Source organism: Rhinolophus ferrumequinum, chromosome 3 (genome assembly GCF_004115265.2).
Source record: "Rhinolophus ferrumequinum isolate MPI-CBG mRhiFer1 chromosome 3, mRhiFer1_v1.p, whole genome shotgun sequence".
NCBI lineage: Eukaryota > Metazoa > Chordata > Mammalia > Chiroptera > Rhinolophidae > Rhinolophus > Rhinolophus ferrumequinum.
The window spans coordinates 97,464,746-97,478,648 of NC_046286.1; the positions used below are offsets into that span (position 1 = coordinate 97,464,746).

Genomic DNA, 13,903 nt, shown 5'->3' on the forward strand with positions numbered 1-13,903 from the left:
GTTCTTACGCATTTGAAAAACCAAAACAAAACAAAAATAACCCTGTCTGAATGTCTCTTTTTCCTCAATTTTGTTGAGGTATAGTTGACAATGAAAAATTTTATATATATTTCATATGTACAACTTGATGATTTGATATATGTACACTTTGTGAAATAGTCACTACAATCAAGGTAATGAAGTTACCTTTTTTTTGTTGTCATGGTAAGAACACGTAAGCTCTTAATCTGGCCATCCTGAGTGAGTTACTCCTCCTCTATAAATAAGATCAAATCATTTTCAAGCAGAGATCAGCTTCAGTGTAACCTTAAAAACATGAAAAAAACTTTTTTTTTTTAATTGCTATCACTGCTTTTCCATGTGGCATAGTTTTAGGGAAAGCTGTTTTCATTTTATTTTTAAAATTAATTCCTAAGGAAGTATTTGTTTAGTGCTCCCTTATAAAAGGTGAGGCCCATGATGACCCCAAGGTTCTTAGCACTGATCCCTACCAAGTGGAAAATACCGATCTGAGGCGTACATTTCCAGTTCCGGTATTTTCTATTCTGCAATAAGCACACACTGTAGGGTATTGAGTCCTAACACACTACCAGGCTTGTGAACATCTGTCTGTTGCCTTTGAAGCAGCACTCCTGGGGGTGGGGGTGGGTGGGCATCGGCCTAATCGAGAGGGCAGAGCTGTCTGAGGATGAGCCGCGTTGGCCTCTCTAAGCAGAGATGCCTCCAGAGGCAGGTGGCTGCCTCCTTGGCCAACTGGAGTGTGTTTGGACTCCCCTGCGTCCAGGGGAGCCCTGACCACGCAGTGGGCAGAGGTGGAGGGAGGAACAAGCTGGCTTTGCCCCATGTTCTGCTAGATACCTGGTGGCGGTCAGCCCTGTGGTGAGCGAGAGAGAAGACAAGTCTTGTGCCATCAAGGTCCTGAAGATGCCTCTTCACCCCTTAAAGTCTGGGCAAGGATTAAATGCTGGCAAGTTTGGTGAGACCACCTGTGTCTGTCTGGCATAGAGCAGGTCCTCAGCAAATGTGAGTTCCCTTTTCTCCTTGATCCGAAAGGCAATTGGAGGGGTTACTCGATGGGACAGGTACTGTTGCTGCTGTTTCATCAGCAAGGAAATTGAAGACTCAGAAATGAGTCTTGCCCAGGACTGCATGCAGGACTAGGGCGGAGACAGGACTAGAACTCGAGTCTTCTGCACCTCGTCTGTGCTTTTCAATCCCATCAGCACGTATATGTGTGAAAATACCCCAACCAAAATTGTTCCTATTCCTAGAAATTGCTGATCAGATACACCCAGAATTCCACCTTTAGCAGTTCGATGTTTATAACCATCACTAAGAAAGGAGGAACTGAAATGTAACTAAGTGATTCTTTCAGATACCACCCAAAAACGCATTTACAATGACTCCTTTTCGGGGCCCTGCCTCCTTTTGATCCCAAGCAATCCTTAAGCCTTCCCTAGACGACAGCTGGTCTATTCAGGGTGAGAAAGGTGCCTCTTCAGTACATGGGCGCGTCAGTGTGGCACCTGCAAAAGTACGTTTGCTAAGAAAATCTCAGCTAACGTTCACTTTCCCAAGTTCAACTTACCAGAAGTGTTCTTGAAATGAATTCCAATTTTCTAAAATGGCAAGATACTTTATTTTTAAAATCTCGTTATTTTAACACTGCCTCGTTAGGTGTGATTTTTGACATCCCAGCAAAGCAAAGCTGTAATCTCACCAGCTGCCATTTAACTTATGGTGCATTTTTTCAGATCTTATTTTATACAATATATGCGAGTTTAATATAGATTCTGTAGCTCTGGAGATTATTTTTCAGGATTGCAAAATTATGTTGTCTGAGCTAGTGCTGCAAATACCAGAAAAGAGATTTCAAATAAGTGAGTTTTGGAGTCTGAGTGTTATTATCTTAGACTATTTAGCTCAGGAGAGGACCAGACCCAAACCAGAGTCAGGGGTGCGAATGTGTCTGCTGCCTTCTGTCTCATGAGCTCAGTCCACACACTTTTTATGTGGCTGTCCTTCAGTGCAGAGCGTGGGGACAAGGTGATCAGGCTGGAGACAGCACCACTCCCGGGAAACCCAAACAGAATGCTTGCTATGCTGATGGTAGACCAATAGTTCTCACGTGGGCCACATATTAGCCTGACTTGGGAAGCTTAAAAAATACCCATACCTGGGGCCACAAAGATTCTGATTCAGTTGGTCCAGGAATGTGTATTTTTAAAATCTCCCAAATAAGGCCAGTGTGTGGCCAGGGTTGACATCCACTGGACAGGAGGAAAAGGAAGGGGAAGGGAAGAAGACAGAATTCGGCATAGTCTGCTGTATTCCCTAACGCTCCTTTATGATGCTTGCATCCTGGAAGAGAAGGGCAGCCACCTTTTGGCTGCACTGTTCTCTTTGGTTTTTGCTACACCTCGTTAGACTTGCATGGCAAGACTAAACAGTGTTGGAGTTTCTTCAGTAATGAATCATAAGATTTGGTTGTTTTAACCAAAGGATGATGAGACATTTTGATAGATCAAGTTGCTTTCTGATTGGTGCTTTACGATCCACCTCGTTTTCTTATTCTTTGAAAGTTTACCCAGGATGAATATCGCCTGACAGGCCTTACCAGAAATATGCTCGTGTTTATAATTAAGGAGAAAAACAAGTAGATACTGTGCATTTCCAAGGGAAATCATTACTATTTACACATGCTTTGAATTGTGTGAGAAGTAAATTCTATTACTTGTGTCTGTAGGTCTAGCTGGAGGCTTAGTACCTATTTTATGGTTAGTCTAACTTTTGTACCAAGATTAATATGAAAATAAAAGAGAAGCAGTTAGATTTAAAGAGCCCCATGGCCTGGGAGTTTCCATCACAGACATCTGTGGGGGCCTCACCTTCAGCACCCTGCGTTGGGTTTGTTATGTTACTGGGCTCATTTTCCCACTGTACCTTTGGCTCGTTCTGTGGTTCTCCCTTGGAACACACTCCTTTTGAGACCGTGTTACAACCCACTTCTTCACTGAAGCCTTCCCAGACAGCCCGTTCCAAAGTGATGCTTCAGTCGTTCATGTGTACCACATTTTTTCATTTGTTCCATACAAGCTTGTGTTAGCTAGCTTCCAGTCTGCCTTGGCAAGTCGCATCTCCTTCTGCAGGAGCTGGCTTCTGTTTCTTTGGAGACCGCCCAGGCCCTCAACTGGTACCCGTCAAATTGAATCGAAAGACTAGCCCAGAAGATCAGTGTTGAGTTTTAATGTTGATCGTATATTTCCATCAGTTGAAGGCACTGTGTTGGGCGGCGGGTAGAATAGAGGGGAAGAGAAGAAGGGAGGACAGGAGGGTCCTGTTTTCTCTTTGAGGCACTTGAGTGTGTCAAGTGACAGCTTTTATCACCAGCATGCATCAGGCCACCGAGGTTGACCAACACGCTTCTGTAAGTTGTCAGAGTTCTGAAATAGCCAAGCACAATCATGAATTTCAATGAGTATTAGGAGATGCTTCTGACATGTTCATCTTTTTACACTAGGCAGAGTGTTAGAGGTCAGGTACAAGGGCATTTAAACAGAAGAAACAAGAGTTTCAGTTGAGAGACAGAAAGTTGCCAAAGGCGGATGGATATTAGTCATTTGTATTGGGACTAAGATGCTTTGTTAGTCGATAATAATTTCAGTGTAACAGAGGTGAACTGAATACTTCCTGCATCAGCCGCTGAGCTAGGCACTTGGCTGGCAATGACAAGTGGTCCCGCTCTTGACCGTCATACAGACTGGTAGGTGGTAAGATGGGCTAGAATTTGTATGTGGGCAGAATGGAAAGAGAGACAAATAAAAAGCCATTTTAAGTGTAACCTGATGATGCCCCAGGCACTGTGGAAGCATATAGGTGTGTTTGTGACTTTCAACCACCAGCTGAAGGCAGAAGTTCACAGACGGCTTCTCCTGAGAAGGCTTTATTGCCTTTACGGTGTGTAAAGTCTAATGAAGAACTTGGCACTGAAGGCTGTTTAGTCCCCCAGACGTTCCTGCTCCTTTTTGCCTCTTCATCTGTGTGATTCTGTTCCCACTGCCTGGAATGAGAATCCTCGCTCGCCCCACATTCCCTGAGTCTGGCAATGACTACATACTTCCAAGGACCAGCTCAAGGCTCCCCTCTTCCGGGAAGATTTGCCACAGAGCCCTTTCATCCCTCTCCAGTACCCTCCGAGCTTTGCTGTGTCATCAGCGCCCTGTCTGTGCCCCCTGCTGGGCTCTGACCCCTTCATGGTAGGGACCTTATCTTTTCTATATGTCTCCATCTCTACTCCCCTTCTTAGCATCTGCAGCAGCTCAGCCTTTCTCACTCACGACTCTGCTACTTGTCCTGAGACTGCAGAGCTAAATGGTTAGAATTGAGAGCAAAACTCCACGTCCACATGGCCAAGCCATCCTAAGGTCGTTGTGATACCACACCACTCCTGAGTCTCCCAAGGCAGTTTTCTGTGGGAGACTGAGCTGTGTGAGGCCAACCGCTGAGGGCATGGAGTGGACCAAGCAGGACTGTCGCTCCCTGTGCTTTTAGGGAAGCCAGGCCCTTGATTTTAGAACGATCTCAACATTATTGCAGAGAGCGAGCCTTATGCCTTATTCTCTACTTTCAGTACTAAAGAGGCATCCGTCAGACAGCTCTTAGGACAATGAAAAAGTGTCAGGTGTAAATACAGAAGGAGCATGAGCTCCTCTCTTCACTACCGGCATCTTAAAGGATAGCCAAAGTGTTCTGTGGTGCAGGAAACCATTTGCCCTAAATATATGCCCCAGGAGATTCCTGAAAGAGTGCCGGGCAAAGATCGAGACACTGTTTGTTGCCTTGGTGGGCAGTGGATAAGAATGGAGAGTGTCCTGCACATTATTCTCCACCTCTTGTCATCTCTCAGAGTGCTGAACAGATCGCTGCGCTGTGTAGGAGTTTGAACGACACTCCGACCAGCGGCATGGAAGGACTCGGGGAGAGCCAGGACTCACCTCCAAGACCGCTGGCCCGCCACCTCTCTGATGCGGATCGCCTCCGAAAAGTCATCCAAGAGCTGGTGGACACAGAGAAGTCCTATGTGAAGGTAACAAGATGCTGCGCGTTTCTTCCTGCTCTTTCCTCCTGTCTGTGATGGCCAGTGTGTGTTGGCAGGAGTCCCCAGGTTACACCTGTCCGGGGCCCCACCATGCCTGAGGTAGACACCTGCTCCTGAAGAAAGGAATTGCTGAAGGGGAGGGAGGGTAGATGAGAGGATGGAAATGCTTAGAGGACTCGGAAAAAATGAGATTCTCAGCTCATTTTGTTACCAAGGTAGCTTTCACTATGGAAACAGATGTTCTAGTTTGTCATTTGCAATCTGTGGGAAGGGAGTCCATGCTAGTTTAGTAAAAGGGGGATGGAGATCACTCTAGGTAACAAGGAACTAGAGAACAACTTGTTCACAGGTGACCGCTGATACGCCCCCCGACCCTGCCTGAGGGTGGTCGCTGTGCAGGACACAGCCCCATGACGGATGGGCTGTCATCACACGGGTGTTGCTACACAATCACAAAGGGGGAGTGGCCGAGCATCTATAGTTCCCAAAGAATTTACTTATTTATCTCAGAAGCCTCCAGGTAGTAGTTTGGGAAACACTTTATGAAGAGTACAGGAGTTTTTTAGCTTTAAGTATTGGCTGCAGCTTTGGGCTATTTTGAGCTCTCTTCTTTGGCCGATGGCTGGAAGCAGCATGGCGCAGGGCGGTGGGCTGCGGATCCAGGCCTGGCTTTGCCTCAGTCTGCCAGCATGGCCTGTGGCAGTCCCCTCCACCTCCCTCACCTGGGGTCTGACACTGCGTGCCTGTCACAGCTCTGACTCGCTGAGTCCATGAGTGAAGTGTTGGCACACACACACAGGTGGCTGTCACCTTCTTTCTCCACGAGACAAATCTGAGCTTCCCCTTTCATTAATGTCACTGTCATTTTGTCTGGACTTTACCGAAGGTCTTACTCACAGGTAGCCCAGGAGAACTACCCCTTCCTTTGGTCCCATAGGGGAGAAAGAAAAGCTAAAGAGATGACAGTTTCATTTCATTTCCCATTACGTCTTGCCCTGCTTCTAATGTGTGGAGAAGAAATGAAAATCCAGGGAGTGCAGACAGGATATCTGCATTGTCCTGTGAGCCATGATGACGTTTTCCAAGTAACTCCGTGTGCTCTGGATGTTTGAGGCTTCAGAGCCCTTCTGACATCTAGCGGATGGTCTGGAGCTCTCACCTGCAGAGTAGAGGACAGAGCCCAAGTCCGTTGTCATTATTTCTGTTGCATTTTATTGCTAGGCCACACTGCATTGGGAGGGTCGTCCTGTGGGCATGTTGGGGAAGTGTTGAGATGGATGTGCTGGATGAAGTAGACAGAAAGGACCCTTCTCTCTGCAAGAAACCTGCACTTTGTTTTCTTAGGGCCCCAGTTGGCAGCTCTTTGCGCCCACGGCTCAGTGTGGACCTGCTCCCGGTGTGTAAGTCCCTGAGCAGTATCAGCTGGCACGAGGACTGACAACAGCCTGTCACTGTCTCTGACAAAATAACCAGCACCTGGTGTCTCACACACACATCATTTTTCTTTCTAAATTTCTTTCTGTTCTCGACATTTAACATGGAATTTTACTTGTTCTTTCCTCTAACCTGGATCTCTGCATGCGACTTGGAAATTTCAACGTGTGTGTGTTCCCGAGGATGTGATCCAGTAACTTCTCACCTCTCCCTGCTGTGGGATATGTGAGGGAGGGAGGTTTTTTTTACAGTGAAACAGTAGAAGGCATCACAGGCCTGTCCACTTGCTCTCAGGATCCACACTGGAAGGTTCTGGAAACGTCAGGCTTTACAATCTCTGCAGGTCTAGATTTCTCCATTGAAAAAGGAGGGAGGCAGAGCAGCTGACTTTGTCGTCAACTGCTTCTGGTATTTTAGGTCTCAAAACCTGTCAGAACAAGTGACACAAGAAGAAGCAATCTTTTCTGTCACTAGATTATATCCCAGTCTTGGCTTCAAATTATTAAATAAATATACCCTTTATTTAAAGGGTTTTGTAAATATAGTCAACTCCCACTGCTCTGTACTCTCCTGCTGCTGTTCACTGGAGACTGAAATGCGACCTGGATTGTAAACAGTATGACTGCTAATATTTGGAATTTTTTCCTTGCATTTGAATATGGGAGTTTGAAATTCTGCTAATACTTGGACCCCCAAATGGAACAGCCCCCCCCCCCCCCCGATCTTGTCCTGTCCCTCTCAGGCCACGTGGGAGCTGTCACTGTGCTCCCTGATGCCGAGGAGGTTCCACCTGACAGAGGCTCCTAGCCAGAACTCACTTCTCTGCAGGGAGTTGAGTGCTCTTGCTGGAGTAGTGGAAAGGCAGATCCTGGCTTCGCCAACAAGACAGTTCCTTAAGCAGAGTGGGAGATCAAGCTCTAAAAAAAAACGCTGAATCCAGCTGCTGAATGGATTGTGGCTTTAACCTCTTTGCATCAGGGGAGCAGTAATAACTGCTTTGAGGTGCAAGAATTTCAACGGGACGTGAACTTCTTCGTTCCTAATGGGAGTCATCGTTCCTAAGGGTTGCTGGGAACTCTTGGGTATTTCAGAGACGTGTTAAAGGCACTCCTTTTGTCTTTCAGGATCTGAGCTGCCTATTTGAATTATATTTGGAGCCACTTCAAAATGAGACCTTTCTCACTCAAGATGAGGTAAATAATCACTCTGTCCACTAACTCATAGATTAGTCTGTTTGCCGTTTAGCAGACCTATGAGATTATATGTACTAATCCCCAGAAAACATCTGAGACTTAAAGATCTTCAGAGAGACCCACACGTGGCCTCCTCCAAAGCCATGTGTGTGGCCTCTGTGACGCAAAGCACAGTGGCAAGAGTTTACAAATGCAGAAGGACCACTCATGCCCTTTCTGTAGTAGAAGGTGTGACCCAAAATTACTCTTTCATATGTGACTTTTTAATGTTAAATCACGGTGATTAGTTCTTTTCTACTGACTTGCATTTTTCTCCAATTTGAATTCTCGAATTCTACATCCACTTAAAAAGTTACCTTAGAATTATAGTGACCAGCACTGGAAAGCTCTCTATGCATAAACTATACCCCATAATCAATATGCTGTCTTCTTTAAAGGATTTACTTGTGTCTCCTTCTTGGTGAATAACTTGTGCTTTGTCTGTGCGTCTGAGGGTTAGAGTGGTATCTAGATCTTTATCGCTAATACCCTCTTTTGAAATCCTCCCCTTCACATAGATGGAGTCACTTTTTGGAAGTTTGCCAGAGATGCTTGAATTTCAAAAGGTGTTTCTGGAGACTCTGGAAGATGGGATTTCAGCATCATCTGACTTTAACGTACTTGAAACCCCCTCACAGTTTAGAGTAAGTATTTTAGACTGAAGTTTAAAGCAAAAATTGGTGGGTACAGTGCGGAATTCTCCCTTGAAAAATAATTTGTTGTATGTTGACAATGGACAAGATAAATTTAGTGCATTCATTGCACTGGTTTCCTCTGGCGGGTGGTACAAGAAGGCTACATTTTTGTCCTAGAGTCTGTGCTTCTGGTAATCAGAAGTCCGGGCAGCATGGCTTGTGTGGCATCTGCCTGGTTGTTGACCATGCCATGGTTTTTATTCAGCTCTACTGAAGGATGTGTAGGGCGATTGCTTCTGAACCGAGATTCGTCATCTCCATGATCATGTGACACTGGGGTGAAAAGCATAGGTAAATTGTCCTGAGAGAGGCTTCTCTTCTCTGCAGCCCTGTCTCAGGTGTGGTGGCTGGCAAGAAGCCCCTCCAGGGATGGCAGGAGAAAGGGCCAGGGAAGTACACAGACTGCATCGTTCATCCCAAGTAAAGCAGAGTCGGCTTGATTGATTAGCCTCTCAGATCATTTCGACCCCACTTTGTCAGATGTATTTTTATAGAACTTTTTCTTGTCCTTTGATTGCACCCCCTGTCAATAGGCTCCTCTGCAAGAAAGTTTTCAATCAAACTACAAATCTGCTAGGGGAAAGCCTGGGCTGCTTTCCATCTGCTGTGCAAATGGGGCAGTCCTGTGGTTATTTTACTTGATGACTTCTCTGAGGCCTCAGTTCTCTGGTATCTGAAAGACAAATGTCTAGAGACTCCAAAGCCATCAAATGCCATACCATAGCCAGCAGACACTGACTACACCATGTCTGATGTGACTTCTCCCTCCCTTTCTAGAAATTGCTGTTTTCCCTGGGAGGCTCTTTCCTTTATTATGCGGACCACTTCAAGCTGTACAGCGGATTCTGTGCTAATCATATTAAAGTACAGAAGGTTCTAGAGCGAGGTAAGTTGCTCATAACTTTTATTGTTGTGCGTTTTGTATTTTTAATTAACAAAGACTAAATTCATATTTGACAAGTAGGAATAAGTGCAACTTTAATAGATCATTCTTTGACTTTGACAGACATTTAACGGAAAGTTTTTGATTTCAGCCTATGGGTAACAGTGTCCTAAGAGCAGAGATGTTGTTTTGCCACGTGTCACTTTGCTGTTAAATTACATCTGGATTCTTTTTTTTTTTTTTTTGCCAAATTCCTTGATCTAAAAATTTGGAACCCTAAGCCTCTGAATGGAGGTAGAAAGGAATGCACACCATTTTCTTTCTTTCTTGGTAACCTTCTTCTTTCTTTATTTTATTCTTAAATATTTAAAACATTTTTCAATTACAGTTGACATACAATATTATATTAGTTACAGATGTACAACACAGTGATTAGACATTTATATAACTTACAAAGTGATCACGCTGATAAATCCAGTACCCATCTGACACCATGAATAGTTGTTACAATACTACTGACTGTATTTCTTATGCTGTACATCCCCATGACTAAATTGTAACTACCAGTTTGTACCTCTTAATCCCCTCACCCCTTCACCCATCCCTTAACCCCCATTCCCCAATCTGGCAACCACAAAGTGCTCTCTTTGAGCTTGTTTCTGGTTTGTTTGTTTATCCTGTTCTCTAGATTCTACATATAAGTGAAATAATATGACATGGGTCTTTCTTTGTCTGACATACTCCACTCAGCACAATACACTCCAGGTCCATCCATGTTGTTGCAGATGGCAAGATGTCATTCTTTTTATGGCTGAGTAATATTCCATTGTATATATTGTACCACATTTTCTTTATCCTTTCATCCACTGGTGGACATCCAGGCTGCTTCCATATCTTGGCTATTGTAAAAAATATGGCAGTGAACATATGGATGCACATGTCCCCTTGAAGTAGTGTTTTGGGTTTCTTTGGCTAAATACCCAGAAGTGGGATTACTAGGTCTTTCTTTGTCTCTTATAATAACTTTGTTTTAGAGTCTATTTTGTCTGGTATAAGTATTGCTACCTCAGATTTTTATTTTATTTTTTTTCTGTTTCAATTTTCATGAAATATCTTTTTCCCATCCCTTTACTTTCAGTCTGTGTCTCTTTTGATCTGAAGTGAGTCTCTTGTAGGCAACATGTAAGGGTCTTGTTTTCTTATCCATTCAGCCACCCTATATCTTTTGATTGGAGCTTTTAATCTGTTTACATTTAAACTAATTATTGATATGTAGTTATTGCAATTTTATTATTCCTATCTTGAATTTTTTTTTCTTCATCTTAAAAAAGTACCTCTAACATTACTTGGAATATTAGTTTGGTAGTGAGCTTTTCATTGTCTGAGAAGCTCTTTATCTGTCCTTCAGCTTTTCATTGTCTGAGAAGCTCTTTATCTGTCCTTCAATTCTAAGTGATAGTTTTGCTGGGTAGAATATTCTTAGTTGTAAGTCCTTGTTTTTCATCACTTTGAATATTTCCTGCAAATCCCTTCTGACCTGTAAAGTTTCTGTTGAGAAATCAACTGACAGTCTTATCGGAGCTCCCTTGTAAGTAACTAACTGCTTTTCTCTTCCTGTTTTTAAGATTCTGTCTTTGTCTTTAACCTTTGGCATTTTAATTATGATGTGTCTTGGTGTGGCCTCTTTGGTGTGGGTTCATCTTGTTTGGGACTCTCTGCACTTCCTGGGTGTGGATGTCTATTTCCTTCACCAGGTTAGGGAAGTTTTCTGTCATTATTTCTTTAAATAGATTTTCAATCCCTTGCTTTCTCTCTTCTCCTTCTGGTACCCCTATGATGTGAATGTTGGCACACTTGATGTTGTCCCAGAGACCCCTTAAACTCTCAACATTTTTTTGATTCTTTTTTCTTTTTGCTGTGTTCATTGGGTGTTTTCTGCTACCTTATCTTCTAAATCATTGATTCGATCCTCTGTTTCATCTAATATGTTGATTTCCTCTAATGTAGTCTTCATTTCAATTATTGTATTTTTCATTTTTGGCTGGTTCTTTTTTGTGTTTTATGTCTCCATTTTTATGTTTCCTATCTCTTTTTTTGAAGTTCTCACTGAATCACTGAGTATCCTTATAACCAGTGTTTTGAACTCTGTGTCTGGTAAAGTGCTTGTCTCCATTTTGTTTAGTTCTTTTTTGGAGCTTTGTTCTGTTGTTTCATTTGGGACATGTTTCTTTGTATTCCCATTTTGCCTCCCTTTGTATTAGATAGGGCTGCTATGCCTCCCAGTCTTAGTGGAGTGGCCTTATGTAGTATGTGTCTGTTGGGGCCCAGTGATCTCCCTGATCACCTGAGCCAGGTGTTCCACGTGTGTCCCTTGTGTGGGTTGTGTTTGTTCTTCTGTTTTATTTGAGCTGTGGTTGCTCTTGGCATGTCAATGGGAGGGATTGACTGTCAGGCTGATTGGTTGTGAGGACTGGTCATGACTACAGTGGAGGAGCTGTAGTACAGGGGCTGACCCTATGGAGCAGGATTTGCTTTAGCAGGGCTCTGGTGCCTTCCCAGTCTGCCCGTTGGGTGTGCCGTTTGTGGAGATGGCTGAGTAGTGCTCTGGTGTAGTCTGAAGCTGGCTACCAGGTGTGTTGGTTCTGGGGCCTCTTGGAAGGATTTCTGTTGCAGGCCATGGTCAGCTACTACCTATGCCCTGCCTAGGGACACTTGGTATGAGCTACAAAGAGATCTGCAGATGGTTGCCACTTGTGCTGAGCTTGAAGTTGCATGGGAGAGGATAAGCTGCAATCTAAGGCTGGCTGCTGGTAGTGCCAGGATTGGGGCCGTTTAGCAAGAGGTAGGAGGCACACTGAGGACAGATGCTGCTTGTTTCGGCCTTGTGAGCCTTTGAGAGATTTTAGGAATGTCCACAGCATGAGCCAAGACAGGTCACTTGTATGGAAAAGCCCCTGGAAGTGGCTTGGGTGGGCCCACAAGTTGGGTAGGGTGGGGTCCCAGGGAATCACCAGGGCAGGGCAAATGTGCTAGCCAGGTTGATGGAGACTTAGATTTGGCACCCACCTGCACCTGCACACTGGGAGGGAGGAGGGCTCCACAAAGGACCAGTGGATTCTGCCAGCTCCTCCCTCCAGGAGAAAGCTGCCCCTCCAGCCCTTGCCCTGCAGCCAGACAACTCAATTCCTCCCCATATGTCCCTGGTGCCTTTTGAACTGGTGCCCCAGCACTGGAACTCAGAGTGATTGAGTCCATCAGAGAGTAAGTCCATGTGCGGTCCCTTTAAGAGGAGTGGTGGGGCTGCAGCTGCCCTCCATCTCACTCAGCCACAATCTGCTGGTTTTCACAGCCAGAATGTATGTCTTTTCTACCTGGCACTGAAACCCTGGGCTGAGGAGCCTGGTGTGGGGCTGGGACCCCTTGCTTCTCAGAGGAGACCTCCACAGGTGAGATATCCCTCTCAATTTTTAATGGTCACATGCAGGTATGGGGACAGCCTGTTCCATGGCTCCACCCCTCCTACCAGTCTCAAGGTGGCTTCTTCTTTATGTCGTTAGTTGTAGGGCTTCAGTTCAGCTAGACTTCAGGCGATTTTCAATGATGGTTGTTCTGTAGTTTAGTTGTAATTTTGATGTGGTCGTGGAACAAGGCAAGCACAGCGTTTACCTACTCTGCCATCTTGACTGGAACTCTCTTGTTGACCTTCTTAAATCTGAGGAATAACTACAAAAAACCACCACCAGACAACCACCATGAAATTTATAAGAAATGTGTTAACTAAAATTAAATCCTCTGATAGAACTAGAAAAATCTCACGTTCATTACAGCTTACATCCTGTCATTGAAGTACCTTTCATCTGTCCACACTTTTATCATCTTTACTTTATTTGCTTCAATTGAAGATTTTTATTTTTTTAAGTCCAAGTAGACTGGGTAGTCAACCCTCATTGCTCTTCCCCTTCACGCCAACAGCAAACCTTCTTCTGTGGAGCTGAGAGAGATGCCTGAGCTTTGGCCACTGACTTGTAGTGGGTCAGCTTGTGGGCAGATGGTCAGAACATTGATCCACTTGGGCATTCAGGAATGGGCTGGCTGGTCAGTCCAGCCTAGAAAGTATATTCAAAGATCTGATGACAATAATGACCTTCTTTGGTCCTGCTGCTCAAGGAGCTCATGTCGCTGACAGGTGTGGAAGTATTGGAGTTTTTGTGCTGCTGTCACCATGATTGTGTCATCAACCTGAAGTTCAGTCTATTCCTGTCATACCCTAAATCGGGAATGCTTAATGGAGGCTATTCTATTACTGAAGCTTCTTTCAATCACCATACACCTCTTCAGGTTTGAGATTAGAATTCTCAGATGTCTGTCTCAGAAGGTGTTTTTCTGTCCCATTCTTTGGAATTCTCATTTCTGGTAGCAGAGACAAGAGAAGGAAGCAAAACATCACTGAGGCAGGCACAGGACATTAAGCCCTAGGCCCTGAGCAGTAGTAATTCAGCCCTCATGGAGAACATCAAACAAATACAGGTCCTCAGGAGTCTCTCCCCTTTTGTACCGTGGA

The 13,903-nt window shown here is 44.6% G+C and overlaps 1 protein-coding gene across 8 annotated transcripts in view; it reads left to right on the top strand.

Moving 5' to 3' along the window:
* The window catches only part of TIAM2 (TIAM Rac1 associated GEF 2), a 250,965-nt gene that overhangs the window by 226,663 nt on the left and 10,399 nt on the right, over positions 1-13,903 (top strand). For all 8 annotated transcript variants that reach the window (XM_033096123.1, XM_033096065.1, XM_033096055.1 and 5 more), the window contains 4 exons: positions 4,907-5,086; positions 7,657-7,725; positions 8,283-8,408; positions 9,237-9,345. In XM_033096123.1, the coding sequence (XP_032952014.1) occupies positions 4,907-5,086; positions 7,657-7,725; positions 8,283-8,408; positions 9,237-9,345 (484 nt within the window). The remainder of the gene's footprint in view (positions 1-4,906; positions 5,087-7,656; positions 7,726-8,282; positions 8,409-9,236; positions 9,346-13,903) is intronic.